Source organism: Felis catus, chromosome A3, assembly GCF_018350175.1.
Source record: "Felis catus isolate Fca126 chromosome A3, F.catus_Fca126_mat1.0, whole genome shotgun sequence".
Lineage (NCBI taxonomy): Eukaryota > Metazoa > Chordata > Mammalia > Carnivora > Felidae > Felis > Felis catus.
Window position 1 is genome coordinate 51874673 of NC_058370.1, and position 27128 is coordinate 51901800.

The 27128-nt window shown below is 36.5% G+C and overlaps 1 protein-coding gene and 1 non-coding gene across 12 annotated transcripts in view; one reads left to right on the forward strand and one right to left on the reverse strand.

The window, feature by feature from the left end:
• CCDC138 (coiled-coil domain containing 138) overlaps positions 1–27128 on the reverse strand; it is a 148278-nt gene that overhangs the window by 70126 nt on the left and 51024 nt on the right. For 10 of the 11 annotated variants that reach the window (XM_045053975.1, XM_045053979.1, XM_045053977.1 and 7 more), the window contains 2 exons: positions 19797–19913; positions 4725–4917 (listed from right to left, as the gene is read on the reverse strand). In XM_045053975.1, coding sequence (XP_044909910.1) covers positions 4725–4917; positions 19797–19913 — 310 coding nt within the window. The remainder of the gene's footprint in view (positions 1–4724; positions 4918–19796; positions 19914–27128) is intronic. The other variant, XM_045053974.1, reaches the window with a different exon arrangement.
• On the forward strand, positions 13632–13738 carry LOC111560014. The gene has a single exon (XR_002741457.2). It is a non-coding gene; the product is annotated as a U6 spliceosomal RNA (small nuclear RNA).

Consider the following 27128-nt stretch of genomic DNA (forward strand, 5'->3'; position numbering starts at 1 on the left):
TGTTTTGTTTTGTTTATGCAGGAACAGCTTCTTTGCTCCTGGAGAGGTCTCCCCATGATCCCCGTCTCTCCAAGCCATGCTTGAAGATGAGCAAATCACTCTCCCTCCCATCTGCCCCTGGAGTTTTTCAAATTGATGGTTCTATGCTGTTATTTACACCAGCTGTCTGTCCTGCTGTCACGTTAATGGTAGACTCTAGTTCCTAATGCCCTCAAGGCTCCCCCAGAGCTGAGATGCTGATTTTTAAAATTCCAGGTGTTAAAGGGCACCTGGGTGACTCAGTCAGTTAAGCAGCTGACTCTTGATTTCAGCTCAGGTCATTATCTCAAGGTTCATGAGTTCAAGCCCCTCAGTGGGCTCTGTGCTGACAGTGCGGAGCCTGCTTGGGATTCTCTCTCTCTCTCTCTCTCTCTCTCTCTCTCTCTCTCTCTCTCTCTCTCTCTCTCCCCCTCCCCAGCTTGTTCTCTCTCTCAAAAAATTAAATTAAATTAAACTAAATTAAACTAAATGAAAATGAAAATTATAGGTGGTAAGTCTCACTGGTTGTAAGAAGTCAGGAAGTTTGGCCCCTCTTGCTTTCAAAGGCAAATGTAATGGGGATTCATCCTTCCCATTCGTGGGCTCCTCAGTGTGAAAGTCTGTTTTCAACCTTCTCTGTACCACTGGCTCCCTCCCCACCATAGACAGCCATGGTCTGCTTTGCTCCCAGACCATGTCTTTGCCCTTCCTACCTTTTTTAATGTGGCCTCTTTTCTACCTTTAGTTGTGGAGTTTGTTCTGCCAGTCTTCAAATCATTTTTTGGGTTATTTACGCTGATGTGTTCTCCAGTTGTATCTAGGGGATGAGGCGAGCTTAGGGTCCCCCTACTCTTCCATCTTCCCAGTCGACCCTCTAATTTTTTACATTTTAATTATTACGTTTCTTGGTGTGGATTCCTTTGGGTTCCTCTTGTTTGAGGTTCTCTGTGCTTCCTGGAACTGGATGTCTATTTCCCGCCCCAGGTTAGGAAAGTTTTCAGCTATTATTTTTTTCAAGTAAGTTCTTTATCCCTTTCTCTCTCTTCTCCTTTAGGACCCCTATAATGAAGTTATTAGTATGCTTAATGTTGTCCTAGAGGTCACTTAACCTATCTCACTTTTCTATGGTCTTTTCTCTCTTTGCTGTTCAGCCTGATTTCCACTACTCTGTCTCCCAGATTGAAGAGCCACCCAGGCACCCTGTTCGTCTGCATCCTCTAATCTGCTGTTGACTCCTCTAGTGTGTTTGTTCTCCCAAGTTCAGGAGTCCTCTTTATGACCATTATTTTAAACTCTATCAGGTAGATTATCTATTTTGTTTAGATCTTTTTCTGAGGTTTTGTCTTGTTCTTTCATTTTGAACATATTCCTCTGTCTCCTCATTTTGTCTGTGTTTCTATGCATTAGGTAGATTAGTATATCTCCTGATCTTGAAAGTAATGGCTTTACATAAAAAACATCCTGGAGGGTCCAGAATACACAGTGTACTCTGATCACCAGAACTCAACCCTCAAGCAGTGTATCCTTGTGGGCTATGTGCACCTACCTGTTGTGACTGGGCTGCAAATGCTGTGCCAACTGGTGGGTTGAGGTGACCACTGAACCAGCTGCCCACCAATGCCCAGCCATGACTACTATGGACGTACTGGTGGGAGGGTCTGGTCCTGGCACAGCTGGATGAGGGGACCAGCTGTTGATTGCTGCAGGTGTGCTGGTTGGTGGGGCCAACCACTAGTGTGAAGAAGGGCAGGAGGCGCTTTAAAAATGTGCCTGCTCGGGCAAGTGCTTTGGGATGGGCATGTTCACAGGGGAACACTGGTAGAGAGCAAGCAGTGCCATTAAGGTAGATAGGGAGTGTCAAAAGGCATGCATCATCATGCCTTGCTAGACTGAGGAGGGCAATAAAAATGGCACCTGCCAGCACTTTGTTCCTAGAGAAAGTTCCTATAGATCCCTATCCCTCCAAGCACATGCCCTATAATTAGTCAATAAATCTCCTTCATTTATGGCCCAGGTGCTTTTCAAACTGTTTCCCCGTGCTTTGTCTACATGAGACTGTGCATGGGCACTTTAAGAGCAGAGTCTCCATTTCCTATAGTCCTTCAGCACTCCTAGAGTTATGACCCACTGTTTTTCAAAGCCAGACATTATTGGGCTCATCTTCCCAGTGCAGATCCTTAGGGTGGGGTGCCCAATGTAGGGCTCAAACCCCTCACTCCTAGAGAGGTCTCTGCACCTGTGATGTCCTTCCTGATTCTTGACCACCACAGCATGTATTTGGTTCTTAAACAGACCATGTCTCTGTCCCTCCTACCCTTCTTGATGTGACTTTTTCCTTGTGTCTTTAGCTGTGGAATAGCTGTTCTCCCTAGTCTTCAGGCCATTTGCAGAAAGAATTGCTCTATTTGTAGTTGCAGCTTTGCCGTGTCCCCGAGAGGAGGTAAGCTCAGGATCTTTCTAGTCTGCCTTCTTCCTGGACTCTATCAAGGTTGCTTTAAAATCTTCTCAGGCAAGCCATGACCCATGTTGCTGTTTTACTTGTTTTAAATGATCACATTCATTTCAAGTGTTTTTTCACCTTTCCTACTCTCAACTTAAACTATAGTTGAATTCTCATTGGTATTATTACACTATGTCACTTGGAGTATCTTATAGTTTTTAAAATATTTATAAGGAAGAATAAAAGTCCCTTATTTATGTCATTTAACTTCATCTATAATCTTTATTACCCTGCTCATTCATCCATTATTTACCATATCTTTATGCCCTATTATATTTCACAAAGGGTTAAGTTTACAGACACCGTACTAGACATATCCATATTTTACACTTTTTGTTTTGTTTATATTAATAGGTCTTTTTAAAAAATATATTATTGCTATTTGTTAGTGATATTCATAGTAGTCATACTATAGCCATAGATAGTCATAGATGGTAATGATAGTTATTGAAAGTCAATAGACTTTGTGAATTTTCTTTGATTTTCTGAAACAAATTCTATCAGGCTGCTATAGCAAATACCACAGACTGTGTAGCTTATATATAACAGATATTTTATTGCTTACAGTTCTGGAGGTGGAGAAATACAAGACAAAGTTGCCAGTATGATCACTTTCTGGTGAAGACCCTCTCCCTGGTTCACAGACTACAACTTCTTTCTCACTGTGTCCTCAACATGATGTAAGGGGCTAAAGAGAGAGATCTCCATGGAGTATCTTTTATAAGGGCACTAATTCCATTCACAAGGGCTCTACCCTCATGATCTAATAAGCACCTCTTAAAGACCCCAACTATTAACAGCATCAACTCTGGGGGTTAGTATTTCACCACATGAATTTCTAGGGGACACAAATATTCAGATCATAGCACATTATATTCAATATATTTCTTAGCTAGTCTTATTGGATGGCCTTGATTTACAGAGAGTATCCACAAATTTAATAGTTTTTTATTAGTAGTTTAAGACTATTAATAGTTTTCTGTATTCCTTTCCAATATTCATTTCTTTCCTTTTTTTTAATGGATCGTTGAAGACTGTCAGCATGTCCAATATTGAATTCCACAGAAGGTGACAGAGAGTACCCATTCTCTCTTGTTTTATCTCTATTGCATTAGTTTTATCAGTGATCATTTTATCAAATGATGTTGTAATGTATGTTGGTATGTGGTGAACTTTATTTTGGGCTAATACACCCTTCTCATAAATGACCTTTCAAACCTTGCCAATGTGTTTAACTATGAGAACCATAAACATAAGGAAAAAATAATTAAGAAGATAGTTATAGTTTCATATTGTTGTTGTTGTAAAAGTCCATAATCAGGTGTAACTAAATCATACACACTTTCAGATATAGTAGTAAAATTAAGTTATTGCCATTTCCCACTGAAAAAAAACCCTACACTGAGTTACATAATTTAACAAATAGGAAAGATAAAAGGATGCATACTTAATGTCTGACTATATTGGTATGGCTTACTTTAACAAGAAATCACCTGTTTAGTAACCCAAAAACATAACTCCTTACAGGTATATATCAAAACTATATATAAAATGGTCAACTTTGATTGAAACATTATTTTTAATCCATTAATTTCCTATTCACTATTATACATCAAGCACTACGCTAGTTGCAGGGGGATACAGTAGTAAACAAGGCAATTTTTCTTCAGTCAACTTACAAACTAGTGTAGGGATTGACAAAATTTTGCTGTAGAGGGCCACATAATAATATATGCATCTAGGGGGCCATATAGTCTCTGTTGTCAACTACTCACCTCTGTTGTTATAAGACAAAAACAGTCATAGACAACAGGTAAAAAGTGAGCATGTATGTGTTTAAATAAAACTTTATTTACACAACAGGTGGTGGGGCCAGATCTGATCACTAGGCTATAGTCTGCCAACACATGCTCCAGTAAAAATAACATATTAGGAATTTCAATACTTCATGGTGAATACAATAATATTATCATGGGAACATGATCTAAGAGAATCAACAAAGTCTTCTGGGAGGGGGCAACAATCCAACTGACTAATCCATTTTCTCAAATTTAGCAAATAAAAGCTTACTATAATGTGCCACCATTATAAAATCTCATTCTAAAAATGGAAAACATATTTGACTATGTAAGAGTTGCTTCATTATATAGTATTCTCTTCTACTTGTTTATGAAAAATTATACCATAAGCACATTTGAAAGCTTACCTTGAGTGACTGTTTTGAGAACAATTAAAGTTGATAAAAATCTCAATGGTAAATTGGAGCTCTTAAAGAAAGCAGCTGTCTTTGGTTTATTCTCCACTGAATGGTCTAAAGAATTATCCTGAATTCCCTTAGTTACTACTCCTTTGAATATGTCTTCACCCAGTCTCCTCAATGTTGATGTCATAGTTGAATGCTGTTAAAAATATGTATTATCTTAGTATATTTGTCTATATCCATAATATATTTCAGATACTACAATCAAATATAGAAACTAGAAAAAGTCAAATTTTTTCTAATTAAAAAATGGATTAGAAATATACAAAATCTTTTAAAAATTATTTCTGATTACTTTTCTAAAAGAATGAGCAGTCTGGGGCACCTGGGTGGCTCAGTCAGTTGAGCGTCCAACTCTTGATTTTGGTTCAGGTCGTGATCTCACAATTCGTGAGATAGAGCTCCACACATCAGGCTCCGTGCTGCCAGTGCAGTGCCTGCTTGGGATTCTTTCTTTCCCTTTCTCTCTGCCTATCCTCCCACTCACACACACATGCACTCTCTCTCTCAAAATAAATAAACATTCGAAAATAGAAATAAGCAGTCTACAAGAATTAAGAAATTGGAAATGGTACTTTTCTATGAAAAAAATTAGGAAAACTGAGAATTTGAAAATATTTAAGAACATAATATGATATGTTTCTGGCACAGAGAAATCAATTGAGCAGAGAGGTAGACAACTATAGGTTCTTCACTCCTCCAACATTACTGACAAATAGCTTATCGGGTGTGTATCTTACAGTGTTAGCTTATAAAGTGATCATCTAGGGCCTCACTGCTTTACAACTCAATATGATTATAACCATCACAGTGATTTTGATAACTTTTTTAACAATTGCAGAATAAAATACATGGTTACAATCATGGATGATTCTCATGGTGAATAAACTAAAGACAATGGGCAAAACACACATACTGGCATAAAAATATTTCTAAAATAACATAAGCTTTTATGATATTCGACATATATATTAAGAACCAAATAAAAGAAAACCATTTCACACTGCTGCAGATGAGGGTACATACCCACACTTTGAAATAACTTAAATATGGGTAACAAGTATTTGTTTAGAATTTCTACATATTAAAATTAAAGAGGTATATGGAGGTTTTATGGGTATCAAAAAACACAATGATTGGGTGGTGAATGGCGCAACAGATGCAATCTAATTTATTTAAATATATGGTCAGTAAATTCTAAAACAAAAAAAGGAACCCTCATACACTGTGGATAGGAATGTAAACTGGTATAGCTACAGTGGAAAACAGTAGGGACGTTTTTCAAAAAATTAAAAATAGAAATACCGTATGATCCAGCAATTCTGCTATCAGTTATTTACCCAAAGAAAACAAAAACATTAACTCAAAAAGGTATGTGCACTCCTCTGTTTATTGCAGCATTATTTATAATAGCCAAGATATGGAAGCAACCTAAGTGTCCATCAACAGACAACTGGATAAAAAAGATGTGGCATACACACACACACACACACAGGAATATTATGCAGTCATAAAAACAGATGAGATTTTGCCATTTGTGACAACATGGATAGACCTAGAGAATATTATGCTAAGTGAAATAATACTGAGAAACACAAATACCATCTGATTTCATTCATAATGTAGAATCAAAAACAAACAAACAAAAAGAATCAACCTTCAAATACAGAGAACAAATTGATGGTTGCTGGAGGGAAGGACAAAATGGGTAAAGGAAGTGGGAGATATAAACTTCCAGTTATGGAAGGAATAAGTTCTAGGAATAAAAAGCACAGCACTGGAATATAGTCAAGGATACTGTAATAGTGTTATACGGTAACAGTAGGTAGCTAATATTTGTTGTAGAGCATAGAATAACGTATATAAAAGTTGAATCACTATGTTGTATACCCAAAACTAATATAAGACTGTGTGTCAATTGCAGTCAAATGAAAAACAATTTTAAATAAGCTTTTAATATCATTAGGAAAAGATAATACATATAGTTTTAAAACCTTGGTATAAAAATAGATGAAAATATTAGAAATTCTAGAAGTTTCTTGATGCCTCATATTTCCCAGACTTGCAGCTGAAAGAGCTGGCAACCTGGAAACTGCAGACAAAAAAGCCCCAACATAAGCCTGCTCTCTCTAGCCAAAGGGCTAAGAAAAGAGCAGCTTTGCAAGACAAGAAAGTTTTAGACAAAACCACAATTCAGCCAAACACCACAGAAAAATCTGTGGTCCAATATCCATTTAGATGAACAAAATTTCAAGGACAGCCTACACTTTCCAGGAAAGCCTAAAACCAGGCAATAACAAAGTGTCCAGGAAGGCCATGTGAGGGGTAGTAATGAGGCACTCCCATCCCTCCCAGTTAGGGAGGTATCTCAGTGAAGGCCTAATGGGGAATCAGAACTCCTACTTAAGTTGGCAATAAAGAAGAGCCACCCTGTATTTCCTCTCTGCAGGAGCAGTGTCAAAGCCAGATAAACAGAGATCCAAAGTTTTATAATACCAAAATGTCCAGTTTTCAATAAAAAAATCACTAATTACACGAAGAACCAGGAAGATCTTAAACGGAATGAAAATCAGTAATTGGCAATACCAATAGCACAAAGATGTTAGAATTATATGACAAACAGGGGCAGTTGGGTGGCTCAGTTGGTTAAATGTCCAACTTCGGCTCAGGTCATGATCTCATGGTTCATGAGTTCAAACCCAGAGTTGGGCTCTATGCTAACAGCTCAAACCTTGGAGCCTGCTTCAGATTTTGTGTCTCCCTCTCTCTACCCCTACCCTGCTCGTGCTCAGTCTCTCTCTCAAAAAAATAAACATTAAAAATTTTTTTTAAATTATCTGACATTTTAAAGCAGCTGTGATAAAATTAGTAATTATGCATTTAAAAAAAAGAAAAATAGAAAACTTATCAAAGAAATAGAAATCCTTACCAGAGAAAATATAAAGAACCAAATGGAAATTTTATAACTGAAAATACATTAACCAAAATAAAAAACCAATAGGTTAAACAGCTGAATGGAGAACACAAGGAAATAATTGGTTAACTGGAAAATAAAACAACTGAATTTACCCAATCTGAACAACATAAAAAAAAAAAAAAAAAACTGGAGGGAAAAATAAACAGAAATTCAAGGAACTGAGGAACTAAAACAAAATATTTAACCATCATGTCAATCAGAATCCTGAAAAGAAAAAAAAAATCAGGGGGGACTGAAAAAATATTTGAAGAAATAATGGCTGAAAACTTCCCACATTTAGGGGCAAAAAAAAATCTAGACATTGAAGAAGGTGACCAAACCCCAGAAAGGATAAATCCAAAGTAATCAAGCCAAATTAATCAAATCCAAGATACATCATAGCCAATTTGTGAAAACTAAAGAAAAAGAAAAAATTGAGAGCAGTAACAGAGAAATTAACATATATGAAGAAAACAATTCAAGTAACAGTGGATTTCTTATTGTAAAGCCATGAAAATTGGCTAAAAGAAATCAGCACAACATTTTTCAAGTATTATAAGAAAATAACTATCATCTCAAAACCCCATGCCCAGTGAAAATATCCTTCAGGAATGAAGAGGAAACTAGGACATTCTAAGATGAAGTAAAACTAAAACAATTTGTTAATAGCAGACCTCTTCTAAAAGACTGCCTGAAAGAAGTTCTCAATGGTGAAATGAAATAATAAAAGGAACCCTATAATATCTGGAAAGAAGAAAGAACACAGTAAGCAAAAAATATGGGCAAATTCTGATTTTTATGTTTGACAGTAGAAGCAAAAATAGTAACACTGTCTAATGTGATTCTAAATGTATGTAGAAGAAATATTAGCACAGTAGTATTATAGAGGGGGTTAATTAAGGGATGAAAAGGCAAGGTTTCTCTATTTTAGTCAAACTGACAAAATGAAAACACCAGTAGACCATGGTAAATTATTTATATACAATGTGCTACTTAGAAAAACTAATAAAAAAGCTATAAAAAGAGAAATACTCAAAATTCTATAAATGAACCAAAATGGAGTTTTAAAAAATGTTTAGTAACCCATAGGAAAGCAGGGGGAAAAACCCAGAGAAATGAAAAAGAGAAATGAAAACAAACAGTAAACACAAAATAAAGTCAACAAACTTAAACCCTAACATATCAATAACTAGATTAAATATAAATGGCCTAAATATACCAATTAGAACACAGAACTTGATAAAGTTGAGTAAAAAGAAAATCTAGCTATATGCTATCTATAAAAAACTCATTTCAAATATAACATTACAAGTAGGTCAAAATTAAAAAATAGAAAAGGACATTATAAATCTAAAGAAAGCAGAGTGGTTGGTCATATTAATATCAGAAAATAGATCTCAGAGCAAGGTTAATTACCAGGTACAGAGAGAGACATTACATAACGAAAAAAGAGTCAATCCACTAAAAAGACAGAACAAGCTTAAATTTATATGTGCAAAGCAACAGAGTTGCAAAATATATGAGGCAAAAAAATGATAATACCAAATAGGACAAATATATAAATTCACAACTATAGCTGAAGACTTCACTGAACACTTGATACAACTGGACAGAATATTAACAAGGACCTAAAGTAATTCTAAAATACCATCAACCAGTAGAATCAAATCCACATTTATAGAACACTCCACACAACAACAGCAGACTACATATCTTCAGCCAAACAACATCAACAATACAACCAAACCCAAAAAAACAGAAAGGTAAAAGCGAGATCTATGACAAACTTCTAAATAAATCATGGGTCAAGAGAATGTTTGAAGGGAACTTTTAAAAATACATTAAATTGAAAGCAAATGAAAATGGAACATATCAAAATTTGTGGGATATAGTTAAAACAGTGCTGAAAGAAAAACAGGACTAAAAATATCACTATGTTAGAAAAAAAGGAAGTCCCAAATCAATAATCTGAGTTTTTACCTCAGTAACCTACAAAAGAACAAAATAAATCCAAAGCAAACAGAAGATAGGAGATAATAAAGATGAGATAAAAATGAAAACTATGAAACAAAGAGATAATCCTTTGGGGAAAAAAAAATCAATAAAACAAACAAATTTCTGTCAAGAAAGCCAAAAAAAAAGTGACACAGTATCAATACCAGGAACGAAAGAGAGGGCATCACTACTAACACTGAGAACATCAAAAGGATAAGAGAATATTACGAAAAATTTTACACATGTATATTTAACAGCTTAGACAAAATGGGTCATTCAATTCCTTGAAAAGCACACACTTCTATAAATCACTTATATGAATCACCTATTAGAATATCCTTATAACTATTAAGGAACTTGAATCTCCCAAAAAAAGACATATTCAGGCTGAGTTTCATAGAAGAATTCTACCAGATGTCTGAATAAAAATGAACACTAATTCTATCTAATTTCTTTTAGAAAAGTAAGAGGATGGTACAATTCCCAATAAATTTTATGAACATTTATGACCCTGATACAAAACCAGACAAAGACAGTATAAAAGAAAACTGTAAATCAATACCCCTAATGAATATAGATAGGAAACTCTTTAACAAAATATCAGGAAACAAAATTCAGCAAATATAAAAAGAACTATACAACATGGCCAAGTGGGGTTTATTTTAGGAACACATGACTAGCTCAGTATTTGAAAGCCATTTGAAAGCCACATTATCAGGTTAAAGAAAAAAATCACATGATCCTATCAGTAAATACAAAAATCCATTTAAAAAACATTTTAACACTCATTCATGATTATAAAAACTCAGAAAAATAGTAATAGAGGGGAACTAAACTTGACAAAAAGCATCTATAAAACTACAGCTAATATTAATAGCGAAAGGACTATTTTCCCCTAAGATCAAGAACAAGCCAATGACTTCCATTATCATTCATATTCACCATAGTCCTAGATATTGTAGCTTATGAAAGACAAAAATTGAAAGCATATAGTCAAAAAAGGAAAACAAGAAAACTTTCTTATTCATAGATGCATGACTATATACAAAATCCCAAAGAATCTTCAAGAAAACTCCTAAAACTAATAAGATTATGGTCATAGGATACAGAATGAACAACAGGGAAAACAAAATTTTAAAAATACCAACTTTAACCACTCAAAAACACTAAATATGCAGCTGAAAATCTAACAAATAATGGACAGGAATTCTATGCTTAAAACTACATAACATGGATGAAAGAAATCAACTTTCTAAAAAAATGGAGAAATCATGTTTCTGAACTGGAACACCCAACACTGTAAAGACGCCAATTTTTCTTAAATTTGTATACAGGCTAATGCAATTTGTATCAAAACCTCAGCAAGATATTTTGTACATAGTGAAGATTATTCTAAAATGTATAAGTAAAGGCAAAGGATCTATTTATAAACATTTTTGAAAAACAGGAAAATGAGGGGGCACCTGGGTGGCTCAGTCCATTTAGTGTCCAATTTCAGCTCAGGTCATGATCTCGCAGTTTGTGAGTTTGAGCCCCATATCAGGCTCTGTGCTAACAGCTCGAGGCCTGGAGCCTGCTTCTGATTCTGTGTCTCCCTCTCTCTCTCTCTGCCCCTCCACTGCTCATGCTCACTCACTCTCTCTCTCTCTCTCTCTCTCTCTCTCAAAAATAACCAAACATTAAAAAAAATTTTTTTAATTAAATAAAAGAAAAACAGGAAAATGGGGAAAAAAATCAAACTACTCAACTTCAAAACATATTTTATTTTTTTCTTTTCCTGAAATTTATTGCCAAATTGGTTTCCATACAACACCCAGTGCTCATCCCAACAGGTGCCCTCCTCAATGCCCAACACCCACTTTCCCCTCCCTCCCACCCCCCATCAACCCTCAGTTTATTGTCAGTCTTTAAGAGACTCATGTTTTGGCTCTCTCCCTCTCTCTTTTTTTTTTTTTTTCTCAAAACATATTTTAAAATTATAGTAATCAACAGTATGGAACTGGCGAAGGAACAGACATACAGATACATGGACATAACAGAGAATCAAGAAAGAAGCCCACATAATTATTCCCAATTGACAAAGGTGCAGAGGAAGGAAAGCCTTTTCAGTAAAAGGTGCTAGAGCAACTGGACATTTACAGGCAAAAATGTAATCTTGATCTAAGTCTCACACCTCATACAAAATTAGCTCAAACTGTACACGGACTTAAATGTAGAAAATGCAAACGTAGAAAATTTTAAGAAAAAAACCAGGAGAACACAATTTAGGGTTAGGCAAAAAATCCTTACACTTGACCCCAAAAACAACATCCACAAAAGGAAAAACCAGTTCACTGGAAATCATCAAAATTTAAAGCTCTGCAAAAGACCTTGGTTGGATGAAAATACAAGCTACAAAAAAAGAAAAATAGTATTTCCAAATGACATATCCAACAAAGGACTAGTACCTAAAGTATGTAAACAAGTCTCAAAACAACAGAAGACAAATAATCCAATTAGAGAATGGGCAAAAGACAGTAACATACTGAAGAGGATATACATTTGGAAAGCAAACACATGAGAAGATACGTTTAGCCACTGGAGAGATGCAAATGAAAACTCCAATGAGAAAACAATACTACCAGAATGGTGAAAATAAAAAATAGTAACAACATAGTGGTGCCTGGGTGACTCAGTCAGTTAAGCTTCTGACTCTTCGTTTTGGCTCAGGTCATGATCTCACAGTTGGTGGGTCCAAGCTCCTTGTCAGGCTCCACACCGCTCCTGCAGAGCCTGCTTGGGATTTTCTGTTTGCCTCTCTCTGCCCCTCCCCTGCTTGCAATCTCTCTCTCTAAAATTATTTTTTTTTCAACGTTTTATTTTATATTTATTTTTGGGACAGAGAGAGACAGAGCATGAACGGGGCAGGGGCAGAGAGAGAGGGAGACACAGAATCGGAAACAGGCTCCAGGCTCTGAGCCATCAGCCCAGAGCCCGACGCGGGGCTCGAACTCACAGACCGCGAGATCGTGACCTGGCTGAAGTCGGACGCTTAACCGACTGCGCCACCCAGGCGCCCCTCTCTCTCTAAAATTAAAAAAAAACGTAAAATAAAATAACAAAACAAATAAAATAAAATATAAAAAAATAAAACTTAAAAAAATCATAAAAACACTAAATGCTGGTGAGGTCATGGAGAAACTAGATCACTCATATATTGCTGGTAAGAGCATAAAATAATAAAATCACTCTTAAAATTTGGCAGTTTATTAAAAAAATTAAACATGGAGCTACCATATAACAACTACACTCTTGGACATTTATCCTAGAGGAGTAAAAACTATTTATACACAAAAACCTCCACATAAATGTTTACAGCATTTATAATGGTTAAAAACCAGTTTCCTTTAACCAATGAATGGTTAAAATGTGGTATATTCCTATCATGGAATCAATAAAAAGAAATGCCACAACTTAAATAGATCTCCAGCAAATTATGCTAAGTAAAAAAAGTCAATCTTAAGGGGTTACATACTATATAATTCCACTCATATAACATTTGTGAAATGACAAAATCATAGAAATGGAAGTTCGTGGCTGGAGGCATTAAAGAGGGGGTAGACCAGGAGGAAAGTGGGTATTGCTATAAAAATGCAACATGAGAACTTCTGATTTCTGGTTAGGCAGGTAAGGGGGTTGGAAGTTATCACTCCATCCTAACAAAAGTAAAAAGCTGAACAACTGAAAAATTAAACTTTCTTAGATCCAACAGAAGTGAGAACACAGGGCAAAGCCCAAATTTGGAGACAGACAGGTGAATACAGAGAATTACAGCTTACTGCAGCAGAAACCCATGAGCTGAAATCTCTGTGGGAACTGGTACCAGGGTAGGAAAATATGAACCATAACCAAAAATTGCTGGAGTGCTTGCTTCGGCAGCACATATACTAAAATTGGAACAATACAGAAAAGATTAGCATGGCCCCTGAGTATGGATGACCTGCAAATTCATGAAGTGTGCCATATTTAAAAAAAGGAAAAAGAAAAGAAAACTGCTGGAGGCCCAATGTGAACAAGTCTGAGAGTTAAAAATGCTGGCTGTGGCCAGTCACAAGGGAGTTCTCAGATTTTGTTGGTTTTAGATGAGGAGCTCTAACAGTTCTCACAGTGAAGACTGGAGAAAAATCCCCTCATGCTTCAGGTAGGGGGGGTAAAAAAGTAACCATTTGGAAATATGACACAATTTTGTCCTTGTTAAAAAGATCTGTCCTCAAGAGAAACTACCTTACCAGAGCTTAACCTACTGAGATTTTATAAGAGTCTAACAGACCTAGCAGAAAGGAAATACGAAACTCCAGCCCACTCTAGCAATCCTGCCCCACCTCATGGGGAGAAAAACTGAGAGGCATTTATGAAGTTCATAGCCCCGAGACACAAGCTCACCAAATGACTGAGACTGAATTACACAACTACAGAACACTTCCTCTTCCGACACATCTTACCATAGTATTGAAGGCTCATTTACAGCAGTCACTTTTACATAGTACATCATGTCCAGATAACAAGAAAAAATTACAAGCCATGCTAAAAGGCAAAAAACACAGTGTGAAAAGACAGAGCAAACTTCAGAATCAGACTCAAATATGGTAGAAATGCTGGAATAATCAAAGAATTTAAAACAACTATGATTAATATTCTAAGAGCTCTAATGAAACAAGTAGACAACAGAGAGCAGAGAGATGGAAACTCTAAGAAAGAATCAAAAGAAATAACAGAGGGGCACCTGGGTGGCTCAGTCAGTTAAGCATCTGACTCTTGATTTTGGCTCAGGTCATGATCTCACGGTTCTTGAGATTGAGCCCAGTGTTGGGCTCTGTGCTGATAGTGTGGAGCCTCCTTGGAATTCTCTCTCTCCCTCTCTCTCTCTGTATCCCCCCAAAATAAATAAATTAAACCCAAAAAAACAAAAATACTAGAGATCAGAAACACTGTAAATGCAGAATACTTTTGGTGGGCTCATTAGTAGACTAGACACAGACAAAGAAATAATATCTAAGTCTGAAGGCACATCAACAGAAATTGGAACACAAGGAGGAAAACCCAAACTGGAAAAAATGGAACAGAATATCCAAAAATTATGAGACAATTACAAAAGGTGCAACACATGGGTAATGAAAATACCAGAAGGAAAATAGACAAAGGAATAAAATAAATATTTGAAGTGGGGATCCTAGGTGGCTCAGCTGGTGAAGCATCCCACTTGGGCTCAGGTCATGATCTCACGACTTGTGAGTTTGAGCCCCACATTGGGTGATCTTGAGCCCTGCTTCTGGTGACCTTGAGCCCTGCTCTGGGCTCTGCATTCTGTCTCCTCTCTCTCTGCACTTCCTGGGATTCTTCCTCTGCCCCTCACTCACTCACACACACTCAAAAAAAAAAAAAAAAATATATATATATATATATATTTGGAGCAGTAATGACAGAATTTCCTCCAAATTAACACAAGAAACAAACCCCACAAAACCAGGAAGCTCAGAGAACACCTAAGAGAATAAATACCACACACACAAAAATGCATTAAGGCATATCATATTCAAACTTCAGAAAATAAAAGCTTTTTTTAAAAATCTTGATAGAAGCCAAAAGAGAAAAAAAGTTATTTACAGAGAAGCAAAGATAAGAATTACATCCAAAGTCTCCTCAAAAACCATGTAAGCATGAAGAAAATATAATGAAATGTTTAAAATGCTGAGGAAAAAACCCCACCATACTCTGAAATTATCTACATACTCTGAAATTATCTATCAAAAATAAAGGAAAAATATTTTCTCACACCAACAAAAATTGAGGGATTCTGTTACTGAAAGTAATATTAATAAAAGTTATTTAGAGACAAGGAAAATTATATAGCTTAGAAACCTGGATGTACATAAAGAGCATTAGAGAAGGAATAAGTGCTTTTATTTGTTATTAACTGATCTAACAGATAAGTTTTTTGAAAACAATAGCAACAATGTGTTGGATTATGGATGCCTGTGTGTCTGTGAGCATGTGCATGTGTGCCTGTGTGTGTATGTGTGTATACACAATTGTATTATTGATCATTGTATCATAGACGTAGATATAGATATATACGTTTATGTAGGTTAATGTGTAATGAAATGAATGACAGGAATTATACAAGGGAATAAGAGACAGGAGGAAGATATCAGCAGTATTTTGTTATAGTAGTCCCCCCTTATCACGGGACATGTGTTCCAAGACCACAGTGGATATCCGAAACCATGGACAGTACCAAACCTTTTATATACTGCATCTTTTCCTATACATACATACCTATGATAAAGTTTAATTTATAAGTTATGCACAGTAAGAGGTTAACAATAATAAAACAGATTACAACAACATACCATAATAAAAGTTGTATGAGTGTGGCCTCTCTCTCTCCCTCAAAATATCTTATTTGTACTGTACTCACCCTTATGGTAATATTGTAGATGCTAAAATGTCTACAGGATGAGACAAAGTGAGGTAAATGATATAGACATTGTGACCCTACTTAGCATTAGACTATTACTGACCTTTGACAATACTTCAGAAGGAGGATCATCTGCTTCCAGACTTTGGTTTACCATGGGTAACTGAAATCGCAGGTAAGGTGAGTCTACTGTATTATAAGATACTCACACTACATGTAAAGCTGTATAGTGTAATTTGAAAGTGGATTTAGAGTAGTTCTAAGTGTATATTGCAAAGTCAGGGCAACCACTAAAAAATGTAAAAAAAGAAGTACAATTGAAGGCTAAGAAAGAAGGGAAAGTTAGAAGCATATAAAAGGTCCAATTAAAACCACAAAAGGCAGGAAAAGACTGAGAGAACAAAACAGGAACAAAGAATAATTGTCAATAAATAAAAAACAGTGACAACTATGGTAGATATTAATCCAACAATATCAATAATCACTTTCAATATCAATAGTCAAAATATACCAATTAAAGAGATTATCAGACTAAATCAAAATACAAGACCCACACTGTCGACAAGAAACCCACTTTATTTTTTTTTATTTTTTATTTTTTAAGAAACCCACTTTAAATATAAAGACAAATACAGATTGAAAGTAAATACAGATATAGCATGCAAACACTAATCAAAAGCTAGCTGGAATAACTATATTAATTTCAGACAAAACAGACCTCAGAGCAAGGAAAGTTACCAGGGAAAGAAAGGCATTACACAATAATAAAGGGGTCAATTCTCCATGAGTGTATAAGATGCTAGATACAATAAATACTTTTTAGATACCACACTAAAGGCATGATGCACAAAAAATAACTGAGAAATTGGACTTCATTAAAATTAAAAACCACTCTGTCAAGAGAATGAGAAATGAGAAACAGATTGGGAGGAGAAAATATCTGCAAAGACACATCTGATAAAGAACTGTTATCCAAAATTTAGAAAGAATTCTAAAAACGCTATTGTAAGAAAACCCAATTTAAAAAATGGGCAAAAGAACCTGGAAACCTCACCAGAGAAGATATACAGATGGCAAATCAGCATATGAAAAGATGCCCAACAGTATGTCATTAGGGAATTGCAAATTAAAAGGAGACTTGACTCTACACCAATTAGAACAGCCAAAACCCAAAACACTGACAACACCAAATGTTGATGAGGATGTGGAGCAACAGAAACTCTCATTCACTGCTGGTAAAATGCAAAATGGTATAGCCACTTTGGAAGGCAGCTTACAGTTTTTCAAAAAAATTAAACATACTCTTACCATATCCATCTAAAAATTGTGCTCCTTGGTATTTACCCAAAGGAATTGAAAATTAATGTCACACAAATCCTGCACATGGATGTTTATATTATTCATACGTGCCAAAACTTGGAAGCAATCAAGAGATCCTTCAGTAGGTGAATGGATAAACCGTGGTACATACAGACAACGGAGTGTTACTCAGCACTGAAAGAAATGAGCTATCAAACCAAGAAAAGACATGGAGGAATCTTAAATACATACTGCTAAGTGAAAGAAGCCAATCTGAAAAGGCAACATACAGAATAACTATATGATGTTCTATAAAGGGCAAAGCTATGACATTATGTAAAAAGCAAAGAGTAAAAGGATTAGTGGTCTGCAGGAATTAGGGGTGAAGGAAGTATAAATAGGCAGAGCACAGAGGAATTTTAGGGAAAACTATTTTTAGTATCAAATTATTCTGTAAATGATGGTCATATACCATTATATTTTTGTCCAAACTCAGAGAATGTAAAACACCAAAGTGAACTCTAATGTAAGGTATGGACTTGGAGTGGAAGGACATACCAAGATAGGTTCATCAAGTGTAACAAATTGTAACAATTTGTAACAAATTCTGTTGCAGGAAGCTGATAGTGTGGTAAGCAGTACATATGTGGGGTCAGGGAGTATATGGGGAATTTCTGTGCTCAATTTTACTGTGAATCCAAATATTTATACACACACACACACACACACACACATACACATACATAAAAAAAGCAACATGAAGAATCTCTATGGTGATATAGAACTCCTACTATTTTGACTACTATCAATTGTGGCTGTGATATTGTACTAGTTTTTCAAGATGTTACCATTGGGGGAAAGTGGGTTAGGGACACAAGTGATTTCTCTGTAGTAGTTGTTATTACTGAGTGAATCTATTATGTCAAAATAAAAAGCTTAATTTTTAAAAAGTACATGAACTCAGAGCCTGAACCCACTTCCAGTTCTGTGTCTCCCTCTCTCTCTGCCCCTTCCCTGCACACATTCTGTCTCTCTCACTCTCAAAAATAAACAAACATTTTTAAAACTTAAAAATAAACATTAAAAAGAATGAAAAAGTATTTGCAATCAAACAACTGTTAAAACTGAAATATTAGAAATCCATCAATGCTGAATAAAGAAACAGGACCGTGGCAAGAATGCTACTTTTCATTAGAAACATAGATGCAGGCTAGTATCTCTCTAGAATAGCACACAGAGTAGGGTGCAGAGTATATATTTGTAGATAAAAATAAACTATAAATTATCTGAAGGAAAATGAGAAGAATATTTGGAAGGAAGATAAAGTAAGATTTCATTCAATTTCTGAGCCTAGCCTTTTGTGGCTGAGAGCATTCAGAAACCATTATACAAACAGCAAAATAAAATTTTAAAAAGAAGATAGCAACATTACAAGATCTGATAATATAACTTTGTTTAGTGAGAAATGTAGTTAAGACTAATAAAAATGATATTCCATGGGGCTGGGGGGTGTGCAAACACATGTGTGCATTTATGCTCCTGTGTTTACTTGTGTAACACAGAGGCAAAATATGTGGAATACCACCTAAGGAAAGATATTTTTGCTTAATCTTAATCATCATACTACATAATAATCACATGACTCAATTAATACTACTTAATCATAAGTACCACACTGAGTGATTTAGCTATGTGCTTCTATAATTCCATAGGACCAAGATTACACTACCCAAGCACAAATTCACTTTTCTCCTTTAAGTAAATGAAAGCTATAACAGCATTTATCAATACTAATTAGGGAAATAAAATTTTACAAACCTAATACAGCTCATAGCACAAATGATTACATATGCATGACATAATTTAAGTTGAATGAACCTTATATGAACAGATAACATATAGCATTCATTTTATAATATGCTAGAATAATTTTTTTGCTCTGATTAGGCTATTATAAAAATTATTATCTAATTTAGCTAATACGTACTTATTGGCATAAACACAAGAAATCTTACATTTTTATTACCTTCAGTAAAATATGAAATATTATAAAATTTAGTGGGGAGGGGGCAGTAGGTTTTAACAATAACCGAACAGTGACACTTATTATATAATTTTGAAACTCAAAAAACAATTTTACATGTTGATTAAAACCTACGGCACTGAAAAACAGTATTTATAAAAGGATAAAGAGAAAATAATAAATAAAGCAGAGAAGGCAAAAAGCTCTGAAATGTAAACAGAACAAAAAACCTGTAAAAGAGCAAGATCAAGAAAAATAATTAAAAAACATAGACTATTAATCAATTACCTGTGTTCCAGCATCTAGCTGCCTGAGAGACCAATATATAAATTTTACAAAAGGCTGATGAAGTTTGGCATTCACAAATGGCATCCACTGTAACTGCTCTGTAATCACAGGCAAAAGCTAAAGATAAAATGATGGAAGATACAAAAGCACAGTAATTTTAGATGTATGAAATCAAATACCACAATTTTCCAAAAATTATCCTTTTTCAAAAGAAAAAGAGTTCTCTAACAAAAACCCTCACTTTGAAACCATAAGCAACACATGTAGAAATATATATTTGAAAATTTAAATACATATATCCCTTAACCCAGCAGCAGTACACTAAGATTTTAAATGAGATGAACCTATACAAACATATTATCTGGACTTTAAAAGATTAAGTAATTTTAAGATACACATGTAACCACTAAAAATTATAATGGAATCTGTTATTTTATTTAGATGATAAAAGCGGATTACAAAAAAACAAGTGTAATATGATGTCATTTATGGTTTACATTGAAAAAGATATATGAAAGAATATTTTTTAAAAATATAAAATTTTAGCAATTGGGGTAATACTTTCCTCTTAACAGGTGTGACTTGCATAAATAATAATAATTAATAAAGTCAATTTGTAAAAATAATCAAATGTTTAAAAAAGATGTCTATGGGGCATCTGGGTGGCTCAGCTGGTTAAGCATCCTACTTTGGCCCAGGTCATGATCTCATGGTTCGTGAGTTCAAGCCCTGCATCAGGCTCTGTGCTGACAGCTCAGAGCTTAGAGCCTACTTCTGATTCTGTGCCTCCCTCTCTCTCTCTGCCCCTCCCCCACTAGTGCTCTGTCTCTCTCAAAAATAAAAATATTAAAAAAAACTTTTAAAAGATGTCTATGAACACTGCTTCAAAAATATGTCATTTTGCTAGAAAATGTCAAGACCACAAAGATATATTCTAAGCCTTTGATGGAATCCTACTTCTGGTATAGTAGCCTAAGAAAAACACCTAAAATACACCCCTTCTAAAGCATATGAGGTGCTTCAAAAATGTAGAAGTATCTTAATTACTTAGCAATAGGGAAATGATTAACTCAAATTCCACACCCAAAAAACAAAGAACCCAGTGAAGAAATGGGCAGAAGACCTGAATAGACACTTCTCTAAAGAAGACATCCGGATGGCCAACAGGCACATGAAAAGATGCTCAACATCGCTCCCCATCAGGAAAATACAAATCAAAACCACACTCAGATACCACCTCATGCCAGTCAGAGTGACTGAAATGAACAAATCAGGAGACTACAGATGCTGGCGAGGATGTGGAGAAACGGGAACCCTCTTGCACTGGTGGTGGGAATGCAAACTGGTGGAGCCGCTCTGGAAAACAGTGTGGAGGTTCCTCAAAAAATTAAAAACTGATCTACCCTATGACTCAGCAATAGCACTGCTAGGTATTTACCCAAGGGATACAGGAGTGCTGATGCATAGGGGCACTTGTGCCCCAATGTTTATAGCAGCACTTTCAACAATAGCCAAATTATGGAATGAGCTTAAATGTCCATCAACTGATGAATGGATAATGGAATTGTGCTTTATATATACAATGGAATACAACGTGGCAATGAGAAAGAATGAAATATGGCCTTTTGTAGCAACATGGATGGAACTGGAGAGTGTGATGCTAAGTGAAATAAGTCATACAGAGAAAGACAGATACCATATGGTTTCACTCTTATGTGGATCCTGAGAAACTTAACAGAAGACCACGGCAGAGAGGAAGGGGAAAAAAAAAAGGTTAGAGAGGGAGGGAGCCAAAACATAAGAGACTCTTAAAACCTGAGAATAAATTGAGGGTTGATGGGGGGTGGGAGGGAGGGGAAAGTGGGTCATGGGCATTGAGGAGGGCACCTGTTGGGATAAGCACTGGGTGTTGTATGGAAACCAATATGACAATAAATTTCATATTAAAAAGAAGTGTATATCCACTCTGTGGACTAAAGATTATAAACAAGAAAAATATTAATAATTAAGTAAAAACAATAAAAGCTAGGATACAAAGTCATATGTAATTAGACCACAGATATGATCAATAGGTACAGAAAATAAACATATGAGTTTGGAAGGACATATGTAGCCTTTCACAGTACCATCTAGGCACTACTGACTTCCTCCTTTTGAAATACTCATTGGCTTCTGTGACACCAATTTTTTCTAGTTTTCCTTCTACTTCTCTAGTCACTATCAGTCTTTCTGGCCAGTTCATCTTCACTCACTTGGTCATTAAATGTTGGCGTTCCTCAAATTCAGTATTAGCCAACACAGACTAATTAGCCCATACAAACTAATGACTCCCATATTTACATATCTAGCACAGACTCCTCTTTGTGTTGAGCTCTGGTCCCTTATATTGATGTCTATCAGACACATCCATTTTGGTATCTCAAACTCAGCTTGTCCAGAACTTACCAGATTAAGGAGGCTCAAACCCAGATGTACTCCAATATTTTCTATTTGAGAGAATGCTACTGACATTCATCCAGTTGCAAAAGTCAGAAACCTGGGAACCAACTAGACACCTCAACTTACATAGTAGATCCATTACAAAGTCTCATCTGTTTTACCTCCTAAATATTTTCTCAACAGTCTACTTCTAATTCCATAACCATGATTCTAATGCAAATTACTGTCTTAATTCATCTGAACTACTTAAGACTTTCCTAACTGTTCTTCAGCATCTGCTCTGGAGCCTTCACTGCAGTGAAGGATCTTCAAAAGCATAAATCTGATGCTATTTTTTCCTTAAAGATCTTCACTGGTTTCCTACTAGTCTTAGTTATTATTTTCTGGAATGAAATTTCAAGCAAAATTGAAAAATTAGACACCTCAAGGAGAAATGTCTAAACTGTATGTTTATGGGTGAATGGAATTTAATAACTATTCACTATCTTAAGGCCATAATTCCAGTAAAATCTTCTATACTTAATCCCCTTCACCCTATATTCTAATATGAGATTTAAAATTGGTAAATAATCAAAGTGATTTGGGGCACTTGGCTGGCTGAGTTGGTACAGCACGTGACCCTTGATCTTGGGGTTGTGAGTTCAAGCCCCAAGTGGGGAAGAGGGGGAGGAGAAGGAAGAGAAGTATCATCATCATCATCATCATCATCAAAGTGATTTTTTTCAGAGTGAAATCTTTCAAATGAGACTACACATATGTAGGCAAGATAGAGTACACAGAATTACCTATAAAGCATTTCTGCCACACAAGTTACATAATACCAAAAAGAAGGATGCAGAAAAATTAAGAATGTGAGATACTCAGCTGAGCTCTTCCACAAACTACCATAAAAATGGGAGGCAAGAAGGATGGTGGAGAAAGTGAAGTATCTTAAGTTTAAAGAGACTCGACCAAGACAACCACAAAGGCCTGGTTATATTTCTATTTTTGTTGTGGTGGTGAATTTTTTGTTAATACGTTTATTGAGACACAATTCATACACCATATAATTCACCTATTTAAAGTGTACAATTAAATGATTTTTAGTATATTCACACAGTTGTAAAACCATTATCATAATCAGTTTTAGAACATTTTCATCACCTACTCCCAAAAAACCCTAACCATTAGCAGTCATCCCAATACTGCCCCAACCACTGATCTGCCTTCTCTATATAGATTTACCTATTCTGGATTTTTCATATAAATGGAATCATACAATATGTGGTCTTTTGTGACTTGCTTCTGTCACTTTGAATATTTTCTTTCTTTTTTTTTAAGGTTTGAGACTGGGTTCATTTGTTGTTTTTTTAAATGTTTATTTGAGAGAGAGAGAGAGAGAGAGAGAGAGAGAGAGAGAGAGAGAGAGAGTCAAAGAGAAAGGAAAACAGAGGATCTGAAGCAGACTCTGTGCTGACCAGAGAGAACCCAATGCAGGGCTTGAACTCACGAACAGTGAGATCACGACCCGAGCCTAAGTCAGACATTTAACCAACAGAGGCCACTCAGGCGCCCCTACTTTCAATATTCTCAAGGTTCATTCATGTTGTAGTATGCATCAATACAGCATTTCTTTTTACCACCAAATAATACTCCACTGTATACATAGACCATATCCATTTATCCACCAATGGACACTTGGATTGTCCACTTTTTGGCTATTATGAATCACGCTGCTATGAACATTCCTGTACAAATTTCTGTGCGTACATATGCCTTCATCTCTCCTGTACATACCTAGGAATGGAAATACTGACTTACATAGTAATCTATGTTACATCTTTTCAGGAACTGCCAGACTATTTTCCAAAGGTGCTACAGTTTTATAATTTCACCAGCAGTATAGGAGTTTCAATTTCTTCATTTACATTTTGGTCACAATTAAGATTGCCTAGTTTTTTGTTTTTTAATTTGCCATCCTAGTGACGGGATGTAATATATGAAAATGGTTTTGATTTGCATTTCCCAAGTTAGTAATGTTGAGCATCGTTTCATGTGCTTATTGACCAACTGTATATGATTTTTACAGAAATGTCTACTCAGATCCATAGTGCATTTTTAATTAGGTTTTCTTTTATATTACTAAGTTGTAAGGCTTTTGAAAATATATTTCAAATGGAAGTCCCTTATCAGATATATGATTTGAAAAATACTTTCTCTATTCAGTTGAATTGTCTTTTGACTTTCATGATGGTATCCTCTGGAGCATAAAAGTTAAAAAGAAAAAAAAGTTTTGTCTTAAATTTCATTTTTATTAGTTAGAATTTCCTCAGCAATGGAGGTTTTTTTGTCTTCTGGTTTGGTCTTAACAACAATTAACATTTATTGAATATGTGTTTTTATCAGGCACTGTAAGAAGCTAGGGCTGTAGAGATGTAGAAGCCAAATTTGTTGGCAAATTCCAAAGATCACCATGTTTCAACGCTGCTTTCTTCTCCCACTACTGCCCATTACTTTCTTCACATCTGGTACTCCAGCCATCCAGACCTTCTGTAAATAACTAACATACATTGCTCTTTTCCCCAATTCCATGTTTTCTTTCATGTTATTTCCATATACCCTTATTACTAAGATAAGATGAGCAAAACTGAATGTATTTAACGTGTACAATGTGATGTTTTAATATATGTATACATTGTGAAATGGCTACCACAACCAAGATAATTAACATACCCATCATCTCACACAGTTACCTTTTATTTATTTTTGGTGGTGAGAACACACTTGAGATCCTAACAGGTCTGAGGTGAGATCTCACTGTAGGTTTGTTTTAATCTGTGCTTCTTGCTCTCAACAATAGCCAAATTATGGAAAGAGCCTAAATGTCCATCAACTGATGAATGGATAAAGAAATTGTGGTTTATATACACAATGGAATACTACGTGGCAATGAGAAAGAATGAAATATGGCCTTTTGTAGTAATGTGGATGGAACTGGAGAGTGTGATGCTAAGTGAAATAAGTCATACAGAGAAAGACAGATACCATATGGTTTCACTCTTATGTGGATCCTAAGAAACTTAACAGAAACCCAAGGGGGAAGGGAAGGAAAAAAAAAAAAAAAGAGGTTAGAGTGGGAGAGAGCCAAAACATAAGAGACTCTTAAAAACTGAGAACAGCTCTCTCTCCCCGGTATCTCACCGCTGCGTCAGTGCAGTGAGGCATCAGCAAATTAATGAGAGGAGAGAGGAGGCCCCTGCTCTTGGGCACCCGCAGGAACTTACTCCAGCTCCAGACACACCGTAAACACTTTCATCTAACGGAAGATAAGCTGTGAAATATCGGATTTCTGAACCACAAGACACTTGTGTAAAAACTGCATTCCATGCCAGGCCTGAAATGTTCCAAACCTCAGTTCGTATTTTCTTTTAGAAATTATTTTGGTGAGGAGAGAGGGAAGATGGCGGCGTAGGAGGACACTGGGCTCAATGCGCGTCCTGCAGATCACTTAGATTCCACCTACACCTGCCTAAATAACCCAGAAAACCGCCAGAGGATTAGCAGAACGGAGTCTCCGGACCAAGCGCAGACGAGAGGCCCACAGAAGAGGGTAGGAAGGACGGCGAGGCGGTGCGCGCTCCACGGACTGGTGGGAGAGAGTCGGGGAGGAGGGGCGGCTCGCCGGCCAAGCAGAGCCCCAGAGTCTGGCTGGCAAAAGCGGAGGGGCCGGACAGACTGTGTTCCGACGGCAAGCGCGACTTAGCGTCTGGGAGGTCATAAGTTAACAGCTCTGCTCGGAAAGCGAGAAGGCTGGAGGACAAAGGGAGGGAGAGCTGCTGAGCCCCCGGACAACAGAGCTCAGTTTGGTGGGGAACAAAGGCGCTCGCCAGCGCCATCTCCCCCGCCCATCCCCTAGCCAAAATCCCAAAGGGAACCCAGATACTGCCAAGGAACTTGCTCGCTCCGTGCAAACACCCATCTCTGTGCTTCTGCGGAGCCAAACCTCCGGCAGTGGATCTGACTCCCTCCCGCTGCCACAGGGACCCTCCTGAAGTGGATCACCTAAGGAGAAGCGAGCTAAGCCTGCCCATCCTGCCCCCGTGCACCTTGCCTACCCACCCCACCTAATACGCCAGATCCCCAGCACCACAAGCCTGGCAGTGTGCAAGTAGCCCAGACAGGCCACCCCACCCCACAGTGAATACCGACCCTAGGAGAGGGGAAGAGAAGGCACACACCAGTCTGACTGTGGCCCCAGCGGTGGGCTGGGGGCAGACATCAGGTCTCACTGCGGCCCCGCCCACCGACTCCAGTTATACACCACAGCACAGGGGAAGTGCCCTGCAGGTCCTCACCACGCCAGGGACTATCCAAAATGACCAAGCGGAAGAATTCCCCTCAGAAGAATCTCCAGGAAATAACAACAGCTAATGAACTGATCAAAATGGATTTAAATAACATAAAAGAAAGTGAATTTAGAATAATAGTCATAAAATTAACCGCTGGGCTTGAAAACAGTATAGAGGACAGCAGAGAATCTCTTGCTACAGAGATCAAGGGACTAAGGAACAGTCACGAGGAGCTGAAAAGCGCTTTAAACGAAATGCAAAACAAAATGGAAACGACGACAGCTCGGATTGAAGAGGCAGAGGAGAGAATAGGTGAACTAGAAGATAAAGTTATGGAAAAAGAGGAAGCTGAGAGAAAGAGAGATAAAAAAATCCAGGAGTATGAGGGCAAAATTAGAGAACTAAGTGATACTCTAAAAAGAAATAATATATGCATAATTGGTATCCCAGAGGAGGAAGAGAGAGGGAAAGGTGCTGAAGGGGTACTTGAAGAAATTATAGCTGAGAACTTCCCTGAACTGGGGAAGGAAAAAGGCATTGAAATCCAAGAGGCACAGAGAACTCC